The sequence below is a fragment of the Chiloscyllium plagiosum genome, unplaced genomic scaffold (assembly GCF_037043375.1).
Source record: "Chiloscyllium plagiosum isolate Xiang-an unplaced genomic scaffold, Cpla_swu_hap1 HiC_scaffold_37, whole genome shotgun sequence".
NCBI classification, from domain to species: Eukaryota; Metazoa; Chordata; class Chondrichthyes; order Orectolobiformes; family Hemiscylliidae; genus Chiloscyllium; species Chiloscyllium plagiosum.
Window position 1 is genome coordinate 38,633,324 of NW_028270175.1, and position 27,396 is coordinate 38,660,719.

The 27,396-nt window shown below is 40.0% G+C and overlaps 1 protein-coding gene across 3 annotated transcripts in view; it reads right to left on the reverse strand.

The window, feature by feature from the left end:
• Window positions 1–2,900: 2,900 nt before the first annotated feature.
• Window positions 2,901–27,396, reverse strand: part of kif17 (kinesin family member 17) — a 97,448-nt gene continuing 72,952 nt past the window's right edge. For 2 of the 3 annotated variants that reach the window (XM_043675541.2, XM_043675542.2), the window contains exons 12-14: window positions 12,773–12,843; window positions 7,533–7,650; window positions 2,901–6,108 (exon numbers count right to left, since the gene is read on the reverse strand). In XM_043675541.2, the coding sequence (XP_043531476.1) occupies window positions 5,900–6,108; window positions 7,533–7,650; window positions 12,773–12,843 (398 nt within the window). In that variant the 3' untranslated portion in view covers window positions 2,901–5,899. Of the gene's footprint in view, window positions 6,109–7,532; window positions 7,651–12,772; window positions 12,844–25,535; window positions 27,271–27,396 lie in introns of those variants that run through there. The other variant, XM_043675543.2, reaches the window with a different exon arrangement.

The following is a 27,396-nucleotide window of genomic DNA, read 5'->3' on the forward strand; positions in this document are numbered from 1 at the left end:
GTTCTGCTGGTAACACCCTCCATCACTTTACTGATGATCGAGAGAAGACTGACGGGATGTGGCAAGATCTAGAGCACAAGTCTTGTCAGGACTCATAGCCTCTGCAGCACCTAGAGTCTCCAACAATTTCTTGATATCACATGGAGTGATTCAAATTGGCTGAAGACTGGTGTCTGCAGTGCTAGGGTCCTCTGGAGGTTGCTGAGATGGCTTATCCACTTGGCACTTCTGACATAGTTAGAATACAGACAAAATAAAACGAAATGAAAAGAATTGACTTAACTGTAAATTTATTGAAATGCTTAACGAAATAATGTTTATATTAACTGTAACTAATCAACTGTTTCAATATAATAGCATCCCATTAACACACCCTTGACAAAGGCAAATTCAATAAAATAGATTGTCTTATGTGCAATTCTACAGCAGGAAAAAAATCTCAGCTTTTAGCTGTCACAAAGACAGGAATAAAAACTTCAACATACAGCTTTAAGACCCCAGCAGCAACTGCTAAAGGCTAAAACTAAAAATCAAGGTTCTGTGAAAGCTTGAACCCACCCATTCAGGCTCCTTCTATTATTCCAACTTCAAAAACACCTGCAAACACAAGCTGTTTACTTTATTGGCTTTGAGCAGACTGCTCCACACCTCTGTCTCAACCTCTCTTCATAAAAACAGGGACAAAATTTACCTCTTAAAGCCATGGTGTCATCAGACTTTCGCTTGTTGCTTATGCAAGTAGTCCTGTTTGGTAGCTTCACCAGGTTGACTCCTCATTTTTTAGGTATGTCTGGTGCTGTGCCTTGCATATTCTCCTGTACTCTCCATTGAACCTGGGTTGATCCCCTGGCTTGATGGTAGAGCTCGGGTGGGGGATATGCTGGTCTTTGAGTTTGCAAATTATGTTGGAGCACGATTCTGCTGTTGTTGAATGCCCACAGCACCTCATGGATAGCCAATTTAGAATTGCTCGATCTGTTTGAAGTCTGTCCCATTTAGCAAGGTGATAGTGCCACACAACACAATGGAAGGTATTCTCAATGTTAAAATGGGACTACATCTTCAAAGGACTGTGCTGTGGTCACTCTTACCAATACTGTCATGGACAGATGGATCTGCAGTTGGCAGATTGGTGGGGCTGAGGTCAAGTTAATTATTTCCCTCTTTTTGATTCCTTCACTATCCTTGCCACCCTCAGTGCTTCCTCCAACTGTTGTTCAACACGAAGGAGTACTGATTCATCAGCTTAGGGAAGGCAATTAATGGTAATCAGCAGGAGGTTTCCTTGCCCATTTATAACCTGATGCCATGAGATTTCATGAGGTCCAGAGTCAATGTTGAGGATGTCCATGGCAATTCCCTCCTGACTTTAGACCACTGTGCTACTATCTCTGCTGGACAGTTCTGGTGGGACAAATCCAGGAATAGTAATGGTGGTGTCTCGGACATGTCTGTAGAGTATGATTCTGTGAGTATGACTATGTAAGGCTGTGGCTTGACTAGTCTGTGAGACAGCTTCCCTATTTTGGCACCAGCCCCCAGATGTTAGTAAGGAGAATTTTGCAGGCTCAACAAGGCTGTTTTTGCCATTGTTGTTTCTTGTGTCTAGATCAATTCTTTGTCCATCCAGTTTAATTTCTTTGCTTATACTTCATAGTAATCGATACAACTGAGTGGCTTATGAAGCCATTTCAGAAGGCAGTTGAGAGTCAACTCCACTGTTGTGATTTGGCAGTTACATGAGGATTGCAGATTTCCTTCCAACAGATGTTAGTGAATCAGGTGGGTTCTTCTGACAATTATTTCACAGTCATCCTTAGATTCTTAGCTCCATTTTTTAAAATGGATATCTGCTGCGGACAGATTCAAAGCCAGGTCCCTAGAACATTAGTGGAACTTCTGGATTAATAGTCCAGTGATAGTACCACTAGACCATCATGTTCATTAAGTAAAATTATGATGTCAAATTCTGATACTGATAAGTTTTGGTTGTATTGAATAGAATGATGCCAGTGATAAGCTGAAGTTCCACATTGCTAAATCTAGATTGACCAAACTCATTTAAGCTTGTCATATGATTATGGCAACAAATTAAACCACGGTTAGGCCACACTGGAAAATGAAATCATGTAGCTCAAAGTAAGCCATCATTTGATATCAAGGCCTCCATCTAACAAGATTTTCAAACTTGAAAATGGCATCTAAACCTGTGAGAAAGTTAAATGTGTTGATTGGTGAGAATTTGAAGTCAAACTGCAAGTGGAAAACACTGATTTTAAGTGAATAGTGGGTATCGCTAAAGAGTGAATGATTCCACCACTGAGTTTTCACATATTTACTGCTTTTCCACGTTTTCATTTGGGATTTTCATTTTTTCAGAAAGTATGTCTGCAGGCAAATCTGGTTACATAGGATACTTCCCCAGTTATCTCAAAGCTTTGCTCAATACAAATTTATGAATAGATCCCCTGTTATTTGATTTGCTACGATTTCACTGTATTTACCTTTGCTGTCATGAAGGTGGTGGGTTATGCTAAGGTTTACAGTCTTATTTGCTCAAATAGTCATTGTCCATACTGTACCTAAGTCTAGACGCCACAGCCAATATTTTCATGCAAGTCTACACTTGGAAATTTAGTTATAGGCGGTCATAGGAAAAAGACAGAAGGAGAAGCCCTGCTTGATTCTGCTTTTTGTTCCCCCTGCTTTGAATCCTCAGAGATTGAGATTAGTTAACTTGTCTCTGACCTGACCTTTCAAGCTGTGTGGTCCAATCTCACAGTTGGTCCATTTAAATACAGAACTAAGAGGGAGACTGGATTAGATTTGTTCAGATAATTAAGTCCACAGTGACAACTTTCATCAAAATGTATTTTTAATTGCAAAAGGAGTTAGAAAAACTCAAATTTTTTTCTTAACTTTATTGAGAATGTGTACAGATACAAGCTTAAAATGTTATAAACAAACAAATAATTTAGTTTAAGTAACATAATACATAAATTAATTCTTCTGTGACTACATAGTTTAAAGATATATGAATAAGAACAATTATGCCCATTTCCTCCTAATCTCATTTTAATTTACCATTAAAAGTGACTGTAATCAAATTCCAATATAACAAAATATTACTCATATGTCATTATTTTAAAAAAATGTCAGTCTGAGTTGAAGTATTGTTAGTCAAAATGATAAAAGCCTAAAACTAACACAACTTTTGTGTACTTCCAATGGTGGGTCATAATAATGTTTGACTGCATTTCTTTCTTTGTTTAGTTTATTCTGAGTTGGACATGCACATGTACATTTAATTCCAACACCTGCCACAATTACTTTTCTCCTTCCTTACCTCATGGCTCCAACTCATGGTTAGAGGACAGTGAGAAAAGTGCCAGCACCTTCCAGAACTTGCCCAAGTGGCAAGTGTAAAGGTTGTACAGCCTTTTGTTATTCCCATTCAATTTCTGCACATGTGCACTTTGCAACAAGGATTAGTGGGAACAACCACCTAGCTGATTTCATCTTCCTCTTCTTTACCTGGAGGGTTGTGGCCAGATGTAACAGCCTAAATAAACTGAGACTAGCTAATTTAGCACAGACTAGGGAGCTTCCCTGGGAACCCAATATCACTGCAGGATTTCCTATTAACCGGAGAAGCTTCATTACCAATTGGATGTCTAAATGGTCTCATCAAATTTTACAAATAAGTTGAGGTAGGAATACAAGCTGGGTGGTGTTTTTGTTCCACCTGAGCTTGAGGTGTTGAAATTATAATAATTTCAAATCCAGTACTATCTGGAGCCAGGCTCTTCAGTGTGACTATCCTCTCTGGTTTTGTGTACAGTCCATCGGTGTCATTCTTTAAGCAACAGCAGGATTTTTGACTGTGGGGGATCATCATGGTCAAGCCCAATCCATTTTTTCCAACTGAGATCCATAACAAAGAATTCTGCCAAGGTTAATTAGATAACAATCAATTTATTCATTCCATGTACCCTCCTGCCTTACCTTAAACATGGATAATAAAATTAATACTATATTATCTTTATTACAACTCTGCTGAGATACAATAATTCAGGACAAGAATTAAACTTTGGACCCTATGATAGGTACAGTTTGTTGTTATGTTTACTAACAAAATCATTTGAAGATTTATAAGAATACTCATCAAAGTTAAAGAACAGCAATAGTTAACTGGTTACTTGTGAATTCTGAGCACTTGGCTCAGTTTAGCCATCACAGACAATGTAAGAATACAATGACAATAATTTATAAAATGTATGATATTTATAACATTACTGTGGCAGCCATTTATGTGTAACATTACAAATGACAGCAAATACATAGCCTGACCTCCTGCTCCTGCTCCCAGAGTGAACTCATAATACCCAGCCTGGACATGTTTTTAAAAAGTGGACCAGTTGGAATGACTGTTTTTGAGATTGGTAAACAACATCACCAGGAGCATCTTAATAAGAGGAACTTGTGTGAATGGAGCTGCTTACAATGAAGTAACAGCTTGAGGACACCTGGAGGGAGGCCAAACAATTTGCCTGATATAGGGCAGTACATTATCAAGGTTAACAACAATAAAACAGAAAGGGCAATAGACCGGAAAGTAAAAAGAAAATGGTGAATAGCAATGCAAGATGAAACTGCGGGAGCTCATGAGAATGAGTGAGCTTGAATGGGATACTATAACGAGTCTCAATTTCAATAAAGTTAGAATGTAGAGAGGAGAAAAAGTTAAGAAATGGAGTGCAAAATTATAAGAGTACTTCTAGCATTATAATGGAATCTCAAACTTAGGTGAAAAAAGAAAACTGTTAGACCTCTATCTCCATCCCTGTATATTTCTAGAGTTTGTGGCTAGAGGTGAGAAAGCATTAGTCATATCCACACCCTTTCTGTTATCCATTTCCTTCCTTTGTCCATACACTAACTTTGTCCATGTGTGAAATGTCCGAAATATTGGCACGTGATGAGAAACAGAATTGTAAGTCATTATTGTATCAGAAGACAATATTTTTCTTGTATCTTGTTAGAAAACTTTAACAGATGTTAGGATGTTAGAAATATATTCTAAGGACCTTCCCTTGATATTGCAATAATGTTAAAAATATTGGATATTCTTGAGCATGAAACAGAATTGCTGAGGAGAGAAGCAATGTTAAGCATGAAAGAAGCCAAACTTCTTGAAAGCTGCAATAGGAAAGGACAAGGTTTGCTTTAGAAGAGATAGAGAAGCTCAGAAGATCAACATGTAAAGACATTTTTTGGAGAGGTAAAGGTGGCAGCTCTTGATCAGACTCAAGCAACATAATAAACTTTCGCTGATCAGAAAGAAACGAAAACGTAGCTGTACATCCAGAACTGGTTCATTGTCAGATTGGCTAATTTGAAGGAATTTAGTAAACAAAATCAGAAATGTTTTGGAAAATTAATTTGTAGGGATGGATGATGAATAAATTGAATGAAATAAAAAGAAGAGTGGAAAAGAGAACAGCAGCAAGCTCTTGGAAAGATTTAGTGAAATTTAAAATACATGAACTGTGCTATTGTTAAGATGAAATGTGTTGTGTGGAACTTTGACTTTTGTAATTTCACTTTATATATATTCAAATTCCCAAAACAACAGCATTCGATGGCATAGTAGTATGATTTATTAGACCAATACAGGTCTCAATCAGTTTCCTGCATCATTATGATTTCTCAATTGCAGACATATAGGGAGGTGTCAAATGGGAATAAAGCGCTATATTACATAGACAGCCTTTCGGACAGTAGCTCTATTACTATCCCAAACACCTCTAAGTAGCTGGTGATAGAGCAGCATTAGCAGGACGGGAAGGGAAAAATACAACAAATGTCTTTAAAAACAATTTATTGCAACAGTTCCAAATCAGGCAATGTCCATGAAAGAACTGCTTTTGCTTTTCTTGCGTTTGGTTTTGGCTGAGGGCACACGAAGTTCCAAAGATTCCAAGCGAAATGGCCTTGGCGTGGGCATTTCAGGAGGCTGGGTTGGAGACACTGTGTTCAAGTTGGAGACAGCATGGGAAGAAGATCCATTGTTAAGAGATACATTATGTACAGATGTGGAGTTGTGCACTGTTACAGGAGAGAACAAAAAATACAAAATAGGGTCATTTGCACAATGCCACACCATTCTTCATGAGCTATTTACACAGATCAGTTTAACCAAATTCAACTTCAAAGGTTGCTCATTAAAGGGATTTCCAATTTGAGTTAAACTAAGGAACAATTTAAATCTGATTTGTTTATACCATTGATGAATATTGATCAGTATGGACTAGGCCTAATACAAAAACTGTTTTTAATTAATTGGCTAACTCAAAACTGTAATTTTATTCTTAAAAATCGCCAGAAAGGATATGTGCTCCCTTGTCCTGGAGAAATTGATATTTCTTTGCTTATCCAAAAGTCTGCATGAACAAACTGGATTTTAAAACCAAGTCATCAAACTGATATAGATTTAGTTATTAATCATTGTTGCTTTTCTGCTTCGGATTCCTCATAGACGAGCAGTACTTATGAATAGCAGTAACTGTGGCAGGTACTCTGAATATACGTTGAGAAGATTTTACCATTAAATGTCTTAAGATAGGAATGCAAAAACAGGAAGACTGGTGGGAGAGACGAACCTGTAGATCTAAAAGATCATGTGGAGAGATTGATAATGTATTGGAATTTTGTTGAGGAAACAATTATGGATATAACAGTCTGAACGGAGTCAGGATGGTATGGGTTCCACCTCCCAAGCTATGCTTTCCCTCAGTAGGTCATGCACTTGGGATCCTATATATTGAAAGATTAATCCTAAACTTTGTGCTGGCTTCCTGGACCCTGGGATCCTCTCCTCAGAGTTTCATTCTACCATTCCCAGATCTTGTGATCTTTTTCAATCCTCCTTGATTCCGTTTCTTCTTCAATTGTTCCCAGGACATGTCAGCTTCTTCCAGTGACTCCCGATTTCAGGATCATTTCCCCAGTGATCTTAAGACCCAACACTTTGAAGTATTCCTGAATCCATTTGCTAGACCCTTGCATTCACTCAAAACACATCTGGACCTCATATCCCATTGCTTGTTTAACTGACAGAACCAAGGCCTCCTTCCAGGCTTCCCGGTATGATGGTATATTAATACCCATGGTCATATTACTTAGCACAATTCTAAGCCAAGAATTGGCCCAATTCTATAATGCAGGTTATTAAGTGCTACAATTTATTTCAGTACTTTGATTGGATAGTTGTTCACACAGCATGCTTTGTAAAAGCAATGTGCTGAGATTTACTACTGGACTAAAAGGTCAAATAGCCCAAAGACTTACTTAATGGCATTTTGGACAAATATCCTCCGTAATAATAAAAGGTATCCTCACCAAGGTACTTTCTAAGCTGGCACAATGCATCTGAGTTTTGATATTTCTTCTTGGAAAGAATATTGTTTGAACTAGTTCCCAATGGTATGTTTAGTATTACTGTTTTCATCATGGATTGTGAAAATACTTACAGAGACTTCGTGCAGGGTCTGTATTCAGGATCTGACTAGCACGCTTTGACCTGAAATAGTTGTTGGCAATATTTTCACTATCACTGCGGTTCAGCATTTGCCTGTAACGGTCTTCTTCCTATAAGTCAGTAATGATATTTGAAAACATATTTCATCCTTAACACATCAAAAACGGTGCATTGGAATAATTGAGTTTAAAAATTGTTAATCAAGATTCAGCTACCCATTTGGAACATGACAGATAATTTTTTTGAGTTGCAGCCAGCACTGAAAAAGTTGCCTTTGATGATAAAAACATATAATTTGCTGGTTTGCTATTCAGTCTTTTAGATTAGTTTGACTTAAGTTCAAAACTGTCAGCCCTGTAAACAGTATCTAATAAACATAAACTTATCTTTGTACCACAGAGACCTTTTACAGTAAACTGTAGTTCCAATCTCTAAGGAAAGGTTTAGAGGGATATGGGCCAAGTGCTGGCAAATGGGACTAGATTAGGTTAGGATATCTGGTCGGCATGGACAAGTTGGACCAAAGGGTCTGTTTCTATGTTGTACATCTCTATGACTCTAGGTTTCCTTGTGCTAAGTAATGGAGCATCAACAAAATTAAACTCTGATACTATTTAACAGGCTAAACATGAGTTTTAAAAATTATTTACGTCAATAGTGAATAAGAATCGTTGAATCCCTACAGTGTGGAAACAGGCCATTTGGCCCAACAGATCTACACCAATCCACCAAAGAGTATCCCACCCAGACACATTCCCCATTAATCTATATTTACCCCTAACTAAAGCACCTGAACTTAATGGACAATTTAGCATGGCCAATTCACCTAACTTGCACACATTTGGATTGTGGGAGGAAACTAGAGCACATGTAGACATGGGGAAAATGTGCAAACTAACAGTCGCCTGAGGCTGAAATCAAACCCGGGTCCCTAGTGCTGTGAGGCAACAGTGCTAACTACTGAGCCACTGTGCTGCATTGAATTGTCTAGTAACCAATGGAACCTGGTTTTGCTCAGAATGATAATTACAGTAAATGCCATATTCACCAGACTCAAAATCTTGATATTTTCAAGTGTTACATCTCAGCCAGTGCTGTTGTTCAGGATCAGTAGTGCAACATGCCTCTAGATTAATTTCTCACTATACTTTATCTTCTTACAATTTATGGACATCCATTCACACTGTTTCAGAGTCACATTTAAGCAGTCAATATATTTACTTTGCTGATGACCACCTCCAAATCATAAATACACCAGAAATCACCTTCTTCAGGTGTTGTTCATCAGACATTTGTACCAGAAGACTGATCTTTCATAACTGTACCTCCATGACCAATGCAGCTGTACTAGGCATGTCTGCTATCATAAAAAGATTAAGTTTCGGGATTCTTTTAATGTGACCTCGCCATTTTTGTAAATTGCTCACTCATGGGATGCAATCAATATGGCTGAAGGTATGCCCACTGTGATGATGAAGGTGGTATATTTCTACGTTAAGGTGGTGAATGAATTGGAAGTGAACTTTGAAATGGTGTGTTCCTATGTAGATTAGGTGAAAGTGATTCATGTAATTAACCCTAATGGTACTTTACTGTAGGATAAAACAGCAAATTGCTGTATTGAAGAAACTTAATTCATATAACTCTTGAACCACAACATCCACAGTGCAGAAAAACCTTACTAGATTTGACCAATTTTCTGATCATTACAGAAAGAAGGAAGCAGGTTTATAAAACATTTTTAATCATTTCAGGGCACCTCAGAACATAATACAGCCAACTAAGTATTTCTGAAGTCAAGTAATCATCTTAACTGCACACAGGAGCTTGAAATCCACTAACTTAGAGGTGTGTTTGATATCCTATGTATTTGGCAATAAAATGCCAATGAGATGAATTTCTGAATAGCCAGGGGCTTCCAAAACAGTGGAGCATGCACTGCTCAGTCCTTACACTCTGCAATATTTTATTCATCATTTTTAAAATCTATTTTTCTGTAATTTCTTAAAGTATTTTCCAGACAGAATGTTCAATTTCTTAAAACATCTTATTGAATAATCATTGCACAAAAATACATTTCATTTATTCATTTACAAGAATGTGGACAACACTGGCAAACCACCTTTTTGTGGTCTAACCCTAATTAACCTTGAGAAAGTTATGATGAGCCACCTTCTTGAACCACTGTAGTAAATGTTGTGAATGCATTCCCCCATTGCTATCATGGAGGGAATCCAAAGATTTTGACACAGCGAAGATGAAGGAACGATGATATATTTCCACATCAGAATAGTGTATAAATTGTAGGAAAAGCTGGAGGTGGTGGTGTTCTCATGCGTCTGTTGCCCTACTCTTCTAAGTAATAGAGCTCACCAGTTAAGGAAATGCTGTCAAAGGCAACTTGGCAAATTACTGCCATGCATCTTGCCACACACTGCTGTCACAGTACACCAAAAATATTTATACAGCTGGTCCAGTTAAGTCTCCAGCTAATGGTGACCTTCAGATTGATGATAGAAGGTAATTCAGCGATGGTAATGTTCTTTTATGTCAAGGGAGGTGGTTTTAGTTAAAGCCTCTATAGTCAAAATCTTACTTGCCACACATCAGCCCAAGCCTGAATACAATTCAGCCTGCTCCTCAGAATAGACTGTGTTCAAAACTTAATACCTCTGCTTCAGTATTATGAATGTTCGAGTAACTTGTCAGTTGAGTTTAACAATGTATTTCTGGCATTTCATGGAACATAGAACATAGAACAATACAGAGCAGAACAGGCCCTTTGGCCCTCGATGTTGGGCCGACCTGTGAACTATTCTCAGCTCGTCCCCCTACACTATCCCACCATCATCCATGTGCTTATCCAAGGATTGTTTAAATCTCCCTAATGTGGCTGAGTTGACTACATTAGCAGGTATGAGCTGAAAATGTGTTGCTGGAAAAGTCAGCAGGTCAGGCAGCATCCAAGGAGCAGGAGAATCAACATTTCGGGCATGAGCCCTTCTTCAGAAAGAGGAAAGTGTGTCCAGCAGGCTAAGATTAAAGGGAGGAGGGACTTGGGGGAGGGGCGTTGGAAATGCGATAGGTGGAAGGAGGTCAAGGTGAGGGTGATAGGCCGGAATGGGGGTGGGGGCGGAGAGGTCAGGAAGAAGATTGCAGGTTAGGAAGGCGGTGCTGAGTTCGAGGGTTGGGACTAAGACAAGGTCGGGGGAGGTGAAAGGAGGAAACTGGAGAAATCTGAGTTCATCCCTGTGGTTGGAGGGTTCCCAGGCGGAAGATGAGGCGCTCTTCCTCCAGCCGTCGTGTTGCTATGGTCTGGCGATGGACGAGTCCAAGGACCTGCATGTCCTTGGTGGAGTAGGAGGGAGAGTTGAAGTGTTGAGCCATGGGGTGGTTGGGTTGGTTGGTCCAGGTGTCCCAGAGGTGTTCTCTGAAACGTTCCGCAAGTAGGCGGCCTGTCTCCCCAATATAGAGGAGGCCACATCAGATGCAGCAGATGCAGTAAATGATGTGTGTGGAGGTGCAGGTGAATTTGTGGCTGATATGGAAGGATCCCTTGGGGCCTTGGAGGGAAGTAAGGGGGGAGGTGTGGGCGCATGTTTTGCATTTCTTGCGGTTGCAGGAGAAGGTGCCGGGAGTGGAGGTCGGGTTGGTGGGGGGTGTGGACCTGACGAGGGAGTCACGGAGGGAGTGGTCTTTTCGGAATGCTGATAGGGGAGGGGAGGGAAATATATCCCTGGTTTGGAGGTGGCAGAAATGACGACGAATGATACGATGTATATGGAGGTTGGTGGGGTGGTAGGTGAGGACCAGTGGGGTTCTGTCCTGGTGGCGATTGGAGGGACGGGGCTCAAGGTCGGAGGAGCGGGAAGTGGAGGAGATGCGGTGGAGGGAATTGTCAATCACGTCTGGGGGCAAATTGCGGTCTTTGAAGAAGGAGGCCATCTGGGTTATACGGTATTGGAACTGGTCCTCCTGGGAGCAGATGCGGCGGAGACAAAGGAATTGGGAATATGGAATGGCGTTTTTACAGGGGGCAGGGTAGGAGGAGGTGTAGATTAGGTAGCAGTGGGAGTCGGTCGGTTTATAGTAAATGTCCGTGTTGATTCGGTCGCCCGAGATAGAAATGGAAAGGTCTAGGAAGGGGAGGGAGGAGTCTGAGACGGTCCAGGTAAATTTGAAGTCGGGGTGGAAGGTGTTGGTAAAGTGGATGAACTGTTCAACCTCCTCGTGGAAGCATGAGGCAGCGCCGATACAGTCATCGATGTAGCGGAGGAAAAGGTGGGGGGTGGTGCCAGTGTAGCTGCGGAAGATGGACTGTTCCACATATCCTACGAAGAGGCAGGCATAGCTGGGGCCCATGCGGGTGCCCATGGCTACTCCTTTTGTTTGGAGGAAGTGGGAGGATTGGAAAGAGAAGTTGTTCAGGGTGAGGACCAGTTCAGTCAGTCGAAGGAGGGTGTCAGTGGAGAGGTACTGGTTGGTATGGCGGGAAAGGAAGAAGCGGAGGGCTTTGAGTCCTTGGTGATGGGGGAAGGAGGTGTACAGGGACTGGATGTCCATGGTGAAGATAAGGCTTTGGGGATCGGGGAAGTGAAAATCATGGAGGAGGTGGAGGGCATGGGTGGTGTCCCGAACGTAGGTGGGGAGTTCTTGGACTAAGGGGGACAGGACCGTGTCGAGGTATGCACAGATGAGTTCGATAGCAGGTAGGGCATTCCACGCCCTTACCACTCTCTGAGTAAAGAACCTGCTTCTGACATCTGTCTTAAATCTATCACCCCTCAATTTGTAGTTATGCTCCCTCATACAAGCTGACTTCATCATCCTAGGAAAAAGACTTTCACTGTCTACTCTATCTAATCCTCTGATCATCTTTATGTTTCTATCAAATCCCCTCTTGGCCTTCTTCTTTCCAATGAGAACAGATCCAAGTCTCTCAGCCTTTCCTCATATGACCTTCTCTCCAGGCCAGGCAACGTCCTGGTAAATCTCCTCTGCACCTTTTCCAATGCTTCCACATCCTTCCCCTAATATGGCGACCAGAACTGTACACAATATTCCAAGTGTGGCCGCACCAGCGTTTTGTACAGTTGAAACATGATATTGTGGCTCCGGAACTCAATCCCTCTACCAATGAAACCTAACACACCATATGCCTTCTTAACAGCACTATCAACCTGGGTGGCAATTTTCAGGAATAATTATGGTTAATTTGTAGATGACACTTACCATTGAGCAATCTGCAATTTCAGTTGTAGTGACTCTGATCCCCTGCTTTGTTGGTGCTAGACTAGAGCCAGCTGAAAAAGAACAAATGAAGTTAACTTGTACAACACAAAAGCAGCACTTTATTTCTATCCAAAATTTTCTCATTTCTGGTTGATTTAGTAAAATAGCAATGGTTTTTGTGCACCTTATTACAGTTTATATTACAAGAAGATCATTCCAAGGCCGACCTGGTTCTCTGATTAGCACATAGAAGCATGGAGGGAATCAGAGGTTGGTGGACTGATAATTGTGCTTATCATGACCGTTAGCACTAGGGATTGCAGTTTTCCTACTATTGTTTCCCTTCCAACATGAAAGATAGAAACCACCACACTACCGGCAGCACGGTGGTTTACTGGTTAGCACTGCAGCCTCACAGCACCAGGGACCTGGATTCGATTCCAGCCTCGGGCAACTGTCTGTGTGGAGTTTGCATATTCTCCGTGTCTGCATGGGTTTCCTCCCACAGTCCAAAGATGTGCAGGTTAGGTAGATTGGCCATGCTAAATTGCCCACAGTGTTAGGTGAATTAGTCAGAGGGAAATGGGTCTGGGTGGGTTACTCTTCGGAGGGTTGGTGTGGACTTGGGCTGAAGGGCCTGTTTCTGCACTGTAGGGAATCTATCCTAATCTACTAACTTGTATCACTAAGAATAAAAATATCTGTTAATACTCCTCGCCATAATTATAATTAGCCAGATGCAAGAGTACAGAAAATAATCAGTCATGCAATCCTTAATGTTTGCAATATTTTAAGCAATCCAAACTTATAACACTCTAGTTTTTAAAACCTGGCAACTTGATTGTTGATTAAGGTATCCTGGGTATTTCAGCTCCATCGAGCTCTCCACACTATTCCAATATGAAAGCCGGCACTTGAAAAAACTAAACTCTCTTTCCAGATATCCTTAACATTTATTTCAAGTGGACTCTAGCGATTTAGGATTCCTTTTCCAGGAAACATACCAATAATCAATTTACTATTTGTCATAGTTAAGTGTATGAATAACATCTTCACTGACTGCTAGTTCCATTTTCTCTTGAAAGCTAGCCTGTGTTCTAAGTTTAGTTCTGAGAAAAACTGTTAGGATATTCACAACATTATAGTCCAAAAGATAATAGTTTTTAAACAGAATTCAACGTCCATTTTTTTTTGCAAGAGCTTTATTTCAGTTTGCCATAAACAATAAAATTTCCTCACCACTGACTAGTAGCTACTAATATTTATGCAACTGATTCATACACAGTTAACTCTTTATTAACATACCAATCATATGATCCTTCATTTCATTAGGTTTCAGGCATTCCTTCATCTATTTTAGATTACAGGAGATTCCCCTTTCTCTTATTTAGATAAATCAATCTATAATAATTGTGATATAGACTGTTGATTTATGGATATGATTTTTAATGATATTTTGTGTCCAATTGACTGTGGTTTTTGAGTTAGCAAGTGGTGGGTTTTCCATGTGTCTGAAGTAAATAATTAACTTGTAAGTATTTATGTAGTCATAGCGATTTCTTTTAAATACAGTTTTCGAAGTGATTAGGTTTGTGCACTAATGGACTTTTGTTTATTTTTGAGTTATTGAGACTCTGTGTGGTAAATAATGGGGCCTCAAAGATTTGTTACAAAATTCTGGAATTTGTGTTTTTTTAAGCTTAAGGAGAACCCCTACAACTAAAGTGACTTTTAATTTCATATCTTACTTTGAGTGGGATAGTCCTGGGAAGACCTTGGAACATGATGGTTGGATGCAATGTTCCTGAGAATGAAATGATAGACACAGATTACTTTGGCGTTAAAAGTAAGCATTAGTTCCAGACCAGAAGTGTTTAGATATAAACACATGAGTGAGTATTTAAGCTGAGCATATTGAAGCTCAAGTGTTATGATAACTCTAAGAAGAATGTATCTAGAGTTCCAGTTGGCTTCTGGTCCAATAGGGCTCTTGTGCTGGAGCTTGTCCACTTCGACAGCTTTTCTTTATTTTTGCTGTCTCTTTTTTTTTAAACCTACCTTGTCCTGAGCTTGGATGGCATCTGTGGTGGTGAAAGCCCAGTGTGCGGACCTTGGGCAGACGTACTGTGGACCTCCACCAGGCCCAAGACACAGACTTCCAGCCGGGCCCAGGGCATGGACTTCCAGTGAGCCCAGGGTATGGTCATCGAGTAGGCCAAGTGCGGAGGAAAGTGAGACCCTACTTACTTTTCCAGAGCAAACACAGGACCTGGAATTGACACCTGATACATTGGCAGAGGTGACATCGGCAAGGTAGGCCCACAGCAAAAGATGGTGCCTGAGGTTCGGCAACTTCATCATTAGTTGAGTCCAATGCTGGCAGTGGCAAAGCTGTGGCATAAGGACATCATCACAACATCGATCAGGTGTACCCAGCGGCAAGAGATACGTCTTTGACATTGACTGGTCTACCATAGGTGGCATTGAGGCAGTGGTGGAGGAGTATCAGCTCAGTGGCAAAGATGACGCCTGATAATTGTCAATTTTGATATTGGTTGTGTCTGGTGTAGATGAGGTTAAATGGTGGCAGTGGAATGGCAGCACATACATTGCTAACGGGGGGATGAGCTGGCTCAGGACTGATGGACTCTTTTCAAGCTATATCTTTCTTTATCTTCCATAATATTATTTAAATTATTTAAAATGGTGACAAATGAAAGCTTTTCACTGTATTTTGTTGTAATCTTAGTGTAAAATACATGTGACAATAAAATCAAAATCAAAAGTGAATGTCACAGTTGACTCCAACCTATCAAGATACAGGAATCCTGGAGTGAATATTATACAAGGAGCATTTTGAATCAAACCTGGGTCACTGGCACTGTGATACAGCAGTGCTAACCACTGAGCCACTGTGCTGCCCGGATACTGTACTAGGTATGGAGTTTTACAAACTGTACGGAGTATTTTGGGCATTATACAAAAGCTGTTCTTTTTCTTCCCTATTTATAAAACAGTATTTTGAGATTAAAGGGATTATACTTTTACTGTGTGTTTAAAATCTTTGAATTTGGAATATAAATAGATAATTTGGATTATTATATTTCAAGTATATTCCTTTATGTTTTCTGTTTTTTTGTTAAAGCAACATCTGGAGCACTGCATGCTTATGCTTCAGCTGGCGACCACTTTGTAAAAATTAAAAACAAAATATGATCCATCAAGCCCAGTTCCTCACTCTGGGGTCTGCATTTTCCAGTAATAACACCAGCTGTGATCATAACAGAATTTAAAAAATGAAAATAGGTTATATTTCCATATCTTTCCCTTTGTACTCTAAAATTCCAAGCATCTATTTTTCCAGTACATCCAACAGTTTCTTTGAACTTGCTGCTTTCTTTTTAAAATAATCAGATAATTGATTACTACTATTTAATTATTTCAATTTGGTGATCTCTCCATTCTCCCACATCTGTTTTAAAACTGCAATATTGTTCCTCAGACATTTTCATTCACACATTTCATTGAGTGTATGTTATCCCATAGTGAAGCAGTATTGATGTCGCACTCAATGAATATTGCTGCTGAATCTTTTTTAAGAATTTCTTCCAATATTGTCACTTAATATATTTGGAATGTTTGGTTTCCTTGGAAAATACCTTCCACTTAGAGATTTTTCAGAGTGTTACTCAACTCAAAGATGTCAAAACTGGCATCTGTCCTTATTTGGGTGCCAGCCAATTCAGCTATCCTATTAGACCTTGCAATTTCTTCATTTCAGATTTGGAAGCTGCTGCATCTTTTTGTAAAGCCCTACCTTTAGCTAATAGCAATGAGTTTACATATTTCAAATAAGATTATGCAAAGTGATGTGAGATGCATTCTGCCTGATTTCCAAACCAATGTACTTAAAATCCCCATGAGCCTGACTTCCAAATTTGGATTCTGCTTTAATCCCATTTATGACAATGTTTTCAAATTCCCTGCTCCATCCCCACTAAAGATCATCTACAAGCATCCTTAAGATGCTGAAAGCTGCAGCTTATGATACCTGTAAAACATGGCAAAGCCTGCTTTTAACTGAAGACAATTCAATTTTAATACCAAAGCATACAGGCATCATTTAGGCCAATATATATATTTAACTTTTAGAGTGTCCCCACTTCATTTGGTTTCTCTCTTAAACTGATTTCCTTGCAGAAATACAACTTTAATCCCAAGTATTTGTTGCTAACAGAGCCAAAAAAAATTAAAGTCTGTTTCTTGCTGTCAGTGAATCTACCCTTATATCTTGATCCTCCAGTTTTTCTACAAATCTTGTGCTACTCACCTTGCTTTAGCCTAATAAGTCCCACTCTTGGCTTATTTTTTGACGCATATCCACCCATGTGATAGGGCTGTTTATTCCCGATCTGGGAACGCTCTGTGTACACTTTCAATTCCCTCCAGCTTTCCAGTTCTTGTTGGTTGGCATATTTTATTAACTTGTCTGGTAATTTGTTCATGATTACTAAGATGTCCCAATCACATGGGCTTCTATTCTTGATTGTATTCCTGGTTTTGTACTATATTTCTCATCCTTGTTAAACTAGGTCCACAATCATGCTTTCTATCTCTTTATGGACTGCTACTGTTACATAGAAATTAGAACAATACAGCACAGGAACAGGCTCTATGAGCCACCAAAGAAAAGTTTCTGATTCAGTATGTGGATGTACCTACTAGACAGGGTGCAAAACTTGACCTACTCTTGGGAAATAAGGCAGGGCAGGTGACTGAGGTGTCAGTGGGGGAGCATTTTGGGCCAGCGACCATAATTCTATTAGATTTAAAATAGTGATGGAAAAGGATAGACCAGATCTAAAAGTTGAAGTTCTAAATTGGAGAAAGACCAATTTTGACGGTATTAGGCAAGAACTTTCAAAAGCTGACTGGGGGAAGATATTCGCAGGTAAAGGGACAACTGGAAAATGGGAAGCCTTCAGAAATGAGATAATGAGAATTCAGAGAAAGTATATTCCTGCTAGGGTGAAAGGAAAGGCTGGTAGGTATAGGGAATGCTGGATGACTAAAGAAATTGAGAGTTTGGTTAAGAAAAAGGAAACATATGTCGGGTATAGACAGGATAGATCAACTGAATCCTTAGAAGAGTATAAAGGCAGTAGGAGTATACTTAAGAGGGAAATCAGGAGGGCAAAAAGGGGACATGAGATAGCTTTGGCAAACAGAATTAAGGAGAATCCAAAGGGTTTTTACAAATACATTAAGGACAAAAGGGTAACTAGGGAGAGAATTGGGCCCCTCAAAGATCAGCAAGGCGGCCTGACTGTGGAGCCGCAGAAAATGGAGGAGATACTAAACGAGTATGTTGCATCAGTATTTACTGTGGAAAAGGATATGGAAGATATAGAATGTAGGGAAATAGATGGTAGCACCTTGCAAAATGTCCATATTTCAGAGGAGGAAATGCTGGATGTTTTGAAACGCATAAAGGTGGATAAATCCCCAGGACCTGATCAGGTGTACCCTAGAACTATGTGGGAAGCTGGAGAAGTGATTGCTGGGCCTCTTGCTGATATATTTGTATCATCGATAGTCACAGGTTAGGTGTCGGAAGACTGAAGATTGGCTAACGTGGTGCCACTGTCTAAGAAGGGTGGTAAGGACAAGCCAGGGAACTATAGACCAGTGAGCCTGATGTTGGTGGTGGGCAAGTTGTTGGAGGGAATTCTGAGGGACAGGATGTACATGTATTTGGAAAGGTGAGGACTGATTAGGGATAGTCAACATGCCTTTGTGCCTGGGAAATCATGTCTCACAAACTTGATTGAGTTTTTTGAAGAAGTAACAAAGAGAATTGATGAGGGCAGAGTAGTAGATCACATATGTGATCTATATGGACTTTAGTAAGGCGTTTGACAAGGTTCCCCATGGGAGACTGGCTAGCAAGGTTAGATCTCACGGAATTTAGGGAAAAGTAGCCATTTGGATACAGAACTGGCTCAAAGGTAGAAGACAGAGGGTGGTGGTGGAGGGTTGTTTTCAGACTGGAGGCATGACCAGTGGAGTGCCCAAGGATTAGTGCTGGGTCATTTGTCATTTTGTCATATAAATGATTTGGATGCGGGCATAACAGGTATAGTTAGTAAGTTTGCAGATGACACCAAAATTGGAGGTGTAGTGGACAGTGAAGAAGGTTACCTCAGATTACAACAGGATTTTGATCAGATAGGCCAATGGGCTGAGAAGTGGCAGATGGAGTTTAATTCAGATAAATGCGAGTTGCTACATTTTGGGAAAGCAAATCTTAGCAGGACTTATCCATTTAATGGTAAGGTCCTAGGGAGTGTTGCTGAACAAAGAGACCTTGGAGTGCAGGTTCATAGCTCCTTCAAAGTGGAGTGGCAGGTAGACAGGATAGTGAAGAAGGCGTTTGGTATGCTTTCCTTTATTGGTCAGAGTATTGAGTATAGGAGTTGTGAGGTATTGTTGTGGCTGTACAGGACATTGGTTAGGCCACTGTTGGAATATTGAGTGCAATTCTGGTCTCATTCCTATCGGAAAGATGTTGTGAAACTTGAAAGGGTTCAGAAAAGATTTACAAGGATGTTGCCAGGGTTGGAGAATTTGAGCTATAGGGAGAGGCTGAACAGGCTGGGGCTGTTTTCCCTGGAGCATCGGAAGCTGAGGGATGATCTTATAGAGGTTTACAAAATTATGAGGGGCATGGATAGGATGAGGGAGTCCAGAACTAGAGGGCATAGGTTTAGGGTGAGAGGGGAAAGATATAAAAGAGACCTAAGGGGCAACTATTTCACACAGAGAGTGGTACAGGTATGGAAATGAGCTGCCAGAGGAAGTGGTGGAGGTTGGTAGAATTACAGCATTTAAGAGGCATTTGGATGGGTATATGAATAGGAATGGTTTGGAGGGATCTGGGCTGGGTACTGGCAGGTGGGACTAGATTGGGTTGGGATACCTGGTCGGCATGGACGGATTGGACCGAAGGGTCTGTTTCCATGCTGTACATCTCTATGACTCTATGACTCTGTGTCTGTGTTTACCATGATGTCATTCTAACCTAAGCCCATCTGTTTGCACACTGTCTGTATTCCTCTATTCCTTGCCTACTCATGTGTCTGTCTGAATGCCTCTTAAACATTGCAATCATATCTGTTTCTACCACCTTCCCTGCAACACATTCCAAATACCTGTGTAAAGAAACTTTTCCTTTAAACATTTCCCCTAATATAATAAGATTTATTTCAACAATTTGTGATCTCTTTCTATGGACACATTTATTCCTAGACCCACTGTTTGAACTTTCATTGCATTTTTGTCTTTTTCATCTTTGTACTTTGTGTTTCCAATCTATGGGTTTAACCCTCATCCTGTACATACATTCAGCTTTATTACCAATAACGTTCTCTCAACCTCTTTATTCTTTTAGCCCATTTCTTTTATAATAAACCACATCTCCAAGATTAAAACTTGTTTTAGATGGCCTTATAATGCACCTTAAGGTTCACTGAATTCTTTGAGACTTCACCTTTCATGAAAGCCTTTTTGCCTGCCTGCAGTGCATTCAAATGCTTTGAAAAACTAGAATTATTGAAGCCCTTTCCTAAGCTGCTCACTTATTATTAATGGAAATTTAGGATCCATTTCAAAAACTTATTGATAATCACTGTTTCCTTGTCATCTGCTATGGATTCTTAGCATATGATATTGCAGATCACAATTTACAGTTTGGCAGATCTGTCAAAATTTAATGAACAATATTTTCTCTTACTGTATGATTCCTTTCACATAATCATTGCTGAAAGGGTTTTCTGCTTCCATATTCATAATAGTTATGCCCATATATGGGCACATATCTTTGAATTCATCATTACCAAACTCCCTTCCCACACATCAGTGAGAGATTTTGCCTGTGGTCCAAGGTAGGTCCCTATTCACTTTTACATTGCCTAATCCCCAATTATCTTCTTAGCTGTACTCTGTATTATTGTTGACTGACAAAATATGTTTGTCAAATCTACAAAATGTAAAATGAAAATACGTTTTTCTTCATCCCATCCCTTTAAATTCATGGCCACTGACTCATTGAAATTTTTTGCTAAGGCTATGACGATGTATCTTGATTTTTCTGTTAAATTTATCTCTACGAGCTTATTGTACTTCCCATCCCTCAGTCAATCATCCTCTATGAAAACTTTTAATCTCTTCGAGGATGGATAAGCATATTGCCTTTGTAATTTAAACACAATTGATATTTCTAAATTTCCATCCTCTTCTGTCAATAATACTCAGATTTCTCTAGTGGACAGGTTATGTTCCATTAAAAGAATACAATAATGCCTTGCTACTGTAAATTGCAAATTCACAGATTTTATAAATACAATAGCTTTGTTATTTTCCATCTCTAGTTTCATCTGTACTTCCTTCATTTATATTATACTTAATAACAAGTATTTTGCTGAGCAGTAAATCTGTACTAATAAAATGATCCATTCTGACTATTTTAAAAGGAATAAACAATCACTAATTTCAGAGATTTTAGTCTGTTATCATTCCCAAATGTGAAACTGATAAAATTGTCAAATTTGTTAAATTTGTTACCCAGTCTAGGTAACACTTTAGCCAGTCTATTCCTCGCACAGTAGATGTGTAGCCACTGTCCAATATTTCACAATTTGCCAAATCTATAAAATGCCTGAAAGTTCCTGCAATGAATATATACATCATTGGGCTGAAATATCTAGTGACCAATACAATATCTTCTCTTTGACATCTATATCTATTTTTTTCCTTCTGAATCCTCAACTTCTTGTTTGGTTTTGAATTACAGGTTTATTATAGGTTTAGGGCAGTTCATGGTGTAGTGGTACTTAGCATCACACCTGAAACAACAATTGACTTCATCCTGAGAACCTCTGGGATTCAGTTGCTTCTTATAAATCCCAAAGTTCTCTTTACTTTTCAAAATTCACAGTAGTAGTTCTGTCCTTATTTTCAGTTACAGTTCTTCTTTTGTACTGTCACCTATGTTCTGAATCTAGACAGATTCACCAATTTGTTAACACTATGTCCTCCATTTTCTGTCTTATTGCTGACTGTCACTTTGTGCTACAAATCTGCTGGGAAGTAATGTTTTCCTAGAATGTTTTTACTGCTTCTGACATCTATTTTTGTAGTATATGTTTATCCACAAACTTAACTCCAATCAAAAATAGAAGCTTGATACTTTGGCACAATTAATAACCTAAATGACACCACAAATTGGAGAATTTCCAAACGAAATTTCTGCAAATTTGCACACCTACTGACCGCCATTATAAACTCTTCCATTATATTGTCTTCAGTCTTTCTAAATTTGTCAAAATTTGACCCTGCCTGATAAGCAGTCAACAGATCAGCTTTTGGATAAATTTTATCCAAATATTTAAAAAGTCGGTTCAAACCTTCAACCTTGTTCAAATGATCAGGCTTCAATTTCAATAAAACTTTACCTCTTAGCTTGCTTCTGTAGGTAGTGAAAGTGTTAAGGCCATACTTGGCTTCCTCTTTGATAAAGAAGTAACCAAGATCTGCATTGTAAATTCATTCTTCCACTAGTCATAAGGTTCATTTTCAGAAGACAGGGATGGGTAATTATATGTTGAAATTTTACATTTTGATTCAAGCATCCTCTGCTGCTAATGTTATATGAAAAGTGTAGCGCTGGAAAAAGTGCAACAGATCAAACAGCACCTGAGGAGCAGGAGAGTCGATGTTTCCGGCATAAGCCTTTCATCAGGAATTACATTCCTGATGGAGGACTTCTGCCTGAAAAGTCAACTCTCCTCTTCCTCGGGTGCTGTCTGACCTTTTGTGCTTTTTCCAGTGCCACACTTTTCGACTCTGACTCTCCAGTAATTGCAGTCCTCACTTTCTCTTAGCTGCTAATGTTATATTCCAAACGATAACTGTTTTTAAACAGAATTCAGCTCCACACTTATATATGAACTTTATATCAGCTGGTAGCATGAAACTCCCCACCACTCAATACCAGTTGCTCATATTTATACAACCAATTCACCAGTTCAAACCCAATTAACTCTTCATTCAGACATCCATCACATTTCCCTCATTCTGCTGGGTCTCACGCATTTCTTCAGACCATATCAGATGATAACACACAAGTTTTGCAGACATTTTATATGAGACAAATTAATTTGATTGTGATTATCTGGATAACTTTATTTACATTGAAGAGATAGGGGCAGAATTTTCAATAGTGGGCAAGAAAGTTGAGTCAGGATATCTTTAAATCAGCAGACCATCCTCCAAAAAATGGTCCCTCTACATAATGCTTTGATTTCAGGGGTGGGGGATGAGGTTGAGCCAGACCTGCTGACTACAGAAGCATGTCAGAGGTAGTCAAAGAGGTGTATAAGTATTACTGGTTACAGTGACTGGTTGCTTGCATTTCTTGTGGTTAAGTCTCACTTGAGAGGTTTGCAACATAATCTATATAACAAACTGAAGAAGGATCAAACTGGTGGCACGGTGGCCGAGTGGTTGTCACGGGTGCCTCACAGTGCCAGGGACCTGGGTTCGATTGCAGCCTTGGGCAACTGTCTGTGAGGAGTTTCACGCTTTCCCGTGTTTGCATGGGTTTCCAGCTGGTGCTTAGGTTTCCTCCACAGACAAAAGATGTGCAGGTTACGTGGATTGACCATGCTACATTGCCCTGTAGTGTCCATGGGTGTACAGAGTAGGTGGATTAGCCATGGTAAATGCAGGGCCATGAGGATAGGTTAGGTGGCTGGATCTGGGCGAAGGGCCATTTGCTGCAGTGTAGGGATTCTATACATGCATTTCAAATCCGCCTGAAACAATACACTGTTTTTGACTGCCAGCACAAACACATTTTCAAAATCTGCTCAACTCAAACATTTCTAACTATTCAGGGCTCTAAATCTATTCCACACATAGCACTTGGTTCAGGGTCTGATTTTCACAATTGTAACAATAATTTTAAAAATATAATTTTAATTAATTAAGTGAACCAATACATAACTGAAATTCAATGGATCAGAGCAAAATGCAAAGTTGAGTAAATAGCAATTTACTGGATTAGTGGGAAACTTGGGCCAGCCAGTGAGCACGGAGCCTTTTGATCCGAGGAAGAATTGGCAAGAGGGTGCCACCTGCAAATCTTGCTCCACCGACAAGTGCATCCTCCTGTTGTTTTATACACATACCTTTGTTGAAAATGCTAGCTCACAAAGGTATGTTACCAGAAATCGCAAGAATACAGCAAAAGGATGGTGAGAAATTGTCAGATATGCGTGCACTTCAATCAACCAAAACACACAAAGACACCTCGAAACTTCAACTTTGCTATGTGATCCATCCGTAGCTCTGTGTATTCCTCTTTCTAACATCAGCTTTTGTGATGAATCAGAAGGCAGTGAACTAAACAGATCACTTATCCAGTTGTAGTTTTTCACTTTTGTCGAGGGGTAATAGAATTCAAACTTTTCTTGCAGTGTTTTGGATTTCTGAATATAAGGCTATGCAGCTTGACAGTTGCATCTGGCTGGTGATGTTAGTGGAGACATCTCAACAGAAACCCTGCCATTGTCTTTTCCCAAAGGCCCAGTTTTGACTTGAAACCTTAAAGTTTATCTGTGATGGTTAGGATTGCTTTGTTCTTCCCCTGTATTTTAGTATTCAGCTCATTCGGATGATGACAACGACAGATATGCCAGCTTAGTCCTCCAGCAATCATCAGATAATAACTCTTTATAAGACAGCTCATGCATTGTTGAAAACTCTGTCAGTTCTCTCCGGAGCTCATGAGCATGGGAGAGAAATGTCCCCTGCAATAACCATTGCACCTCAGTTTGTGACAGTAAGCTCTGATGCTTGACCTCATCTTTGTGCACAAGATAGCGAACAAATGTGATTTTAATTCCTGTGATTTTATGTACAAAGAACTAAGAACAGTGCAGCACAGAAACGTGTCCTTTGACCCACTAAGACTATGCTAATACATGATGCCTTTCTATACTAAAAAATATTTTGCCTCTATGCAGTCTGTATCCCTCTATTCCTTGTCTATTCATGTATCTGTCAAGGTGCCTCTTTAATGTTGCTGTTGTATCTGCTTCCACCACCTCCTCTGGCAGTGCATTCCAGGCAATTACCACCCTCTGTGTAAAAAAACTTGTCTCTCACATCTCCTTTAAACTTACCCTCCTTTACTTTAAACCTATGTCACCTCATACAGACATTTCTTCACTGGGCAAAAGACTCTAACCATCCATGCCTCTCATAATTTTGAGAATTTCTAACAAGTTGCTCCTCATCCTTCAATATTCAAAGTGCAAACAAACTAAGTTTGTTCAATCTCTCCTCATAGCCAATACGCTCTAAACAAGACAACACACTGGTAAACTGTTTCTGTAACCTTTACAAAGCTTCCACATCCCTCTGGTAGCGACGACCAGAACTGTGTATAAATATTTCAAATGTAGCCTAACTAAAGCTCTATACAGTTGCAACACAACTTGCTAATTTTTATACTCTCTGAACTGACTGATGAAGGCAAGCACGCTATATGTCTTCTTGACCACCTTACCCACTTTCAGGGAACCGTTGGCCCGTATGACTAGATCCCTGTCTACGTTGGTACAGTTAAAAATCACACAACACCAGGTTATAGTCCAACAGGTTTATTTGGAGGCACTAGCTTTAGAAGCACTGCTTCTTCATCAGGTGGTTGTGAAGCCAGATCATAAGTCACAGAATTTACAGCAAAAGTTTACAGTGTCATTTAGCTGTAATGATACATTGAACAAACCTAGATCAAGTCTTTCATTTTTTAGAATGGGATTGCTAGTTTTGGTTCTTTAATATGTAAATCCCAAAACTTCTTTTAAGTCACATTCTTAAGATAACTTAAGGTTTTATAACAAAATGTGCCATCTCAGCTCAGACAGGGCATTAAAGGTGTGAGGTTAAAATATGTCTGTATCCGAATCTTGAGTCAGATTGGTTCTAATTCTAAAGTGGAATTTACAAAATATTACATGGATTGACTGCCTGTAGATTATGCATTTTTTCAGCAAAACAGAATGTATCTACAAATATAACTCCGCAAATATAAATTCACCCCATAAATTTTATGTGTGTGTGCATGCAGTAGAGACAGAGTGTGTGCATGTGAGTGTGAGTGCATGTGAGAGAATGTGTGCTTGCGTGTGCGCAAGCTTGGTGAAGTCTGTGTGAGTGTCATGGGGTATAAGCTTATAAGAGAGTACATGCATGGGTGTGAGTGTGGGAGGTGTATGTGTGCATATGAGAGAGAGCTTGTGTATGAATGTTTGTGCACATGTGCATGAACGTGTGTGTGAGAGAGAGAGAGAGACAGAGAATAGAGAGAAAGAGTAGAGAGAGAGAGAGTATAGTGCAGTGGGGTCATCTGTAGTGTGACATGAATCCAAGGTCCCATTTGAGGCCATCCTCATGGATACCGAACCTGGCTATCAGCCTCTGCTTGGCCACTTTGCATTGTTGCCTGTCCCGAATTCTGCCTTGGAGGATGGTCACCTGAAGGTCTGATGCTGAATTTCCCTGATTGCTGAAGTGTTCCCTGACTGGGAGGGAACACCCCGGCTTGGTGATTGTTGTGCGGTATCCAATCATCCATTGTTGTAGTGTCTGCTTGGTCTCGCCAATATACCATGCCCAGGGGCATCCTTGCCTGCAGCATATGAGATAGACAATGTTGGCAGAGTCACATGAGTACCTGCTGCATACATGGTGGGTGGTGTCCCGACATCCATGTCGACATTCTAACACATCTTGCAGCGGTAGCCATGACAGGCTTGTACGGTGTTGTGGCAGATGTTCTCCTGAAGGCTGGGCAGTTTGCTGCAAACAATGATCTGTTTAAGGTTTGGTGATTGTTTAAAGGCGAGAAGTGGAAACGTAGGGAAGGTCTTGGTGAGGTGGTTCTCATTGATAATGTGTTGCAGGCTGCGAAGAACATAGCGCAGTTTCTCGGCTCCTGGGAAGTCCTGAACAATGAGAGGTACTCTATCGGTCGCAACCTGTTCTTTCTCCTGAGGAAGTAATTATGGTTTCTCGCTGTGGCACATTGGAACTGGCGATTGATAAGTTGTGCATTGTACTCTGTTCTTATGAGGGCATCCTTGATCATCTTCAGTGTCCATTCCGTTCTCCTCATTCAAACAGATCCTGTGTATGTGTAGAATTTGTCCGTAGGGGATGGCTGTTTTAATATGTTTATTGTGGAAGCTAGAGAACTGTAGCATCGTGAGGTTATCTGTCGGTTGTGGTAGAGTGAGGTGCTGAGGTGCCCATCCTTGAAAGAGATGCATGTGTCCAAGAATGAGACAGTTCCTAAACAGTAGTCCATAGTTTGTCTGATGGTGGGATGAAACTCGTTGATATCACTGTATAGCTGTTTCAGTGACTCCTCACTGTGGGTCCAGAGGAAGAAAATATGTTGATACAATTAGTTTGATTAAAGATAGTCAGCATGGCTTTGGCCTTATTGAGTTCATTGAGAAGGATGTGATGAGACAAGTTGACAAAGGTCGAGCAGT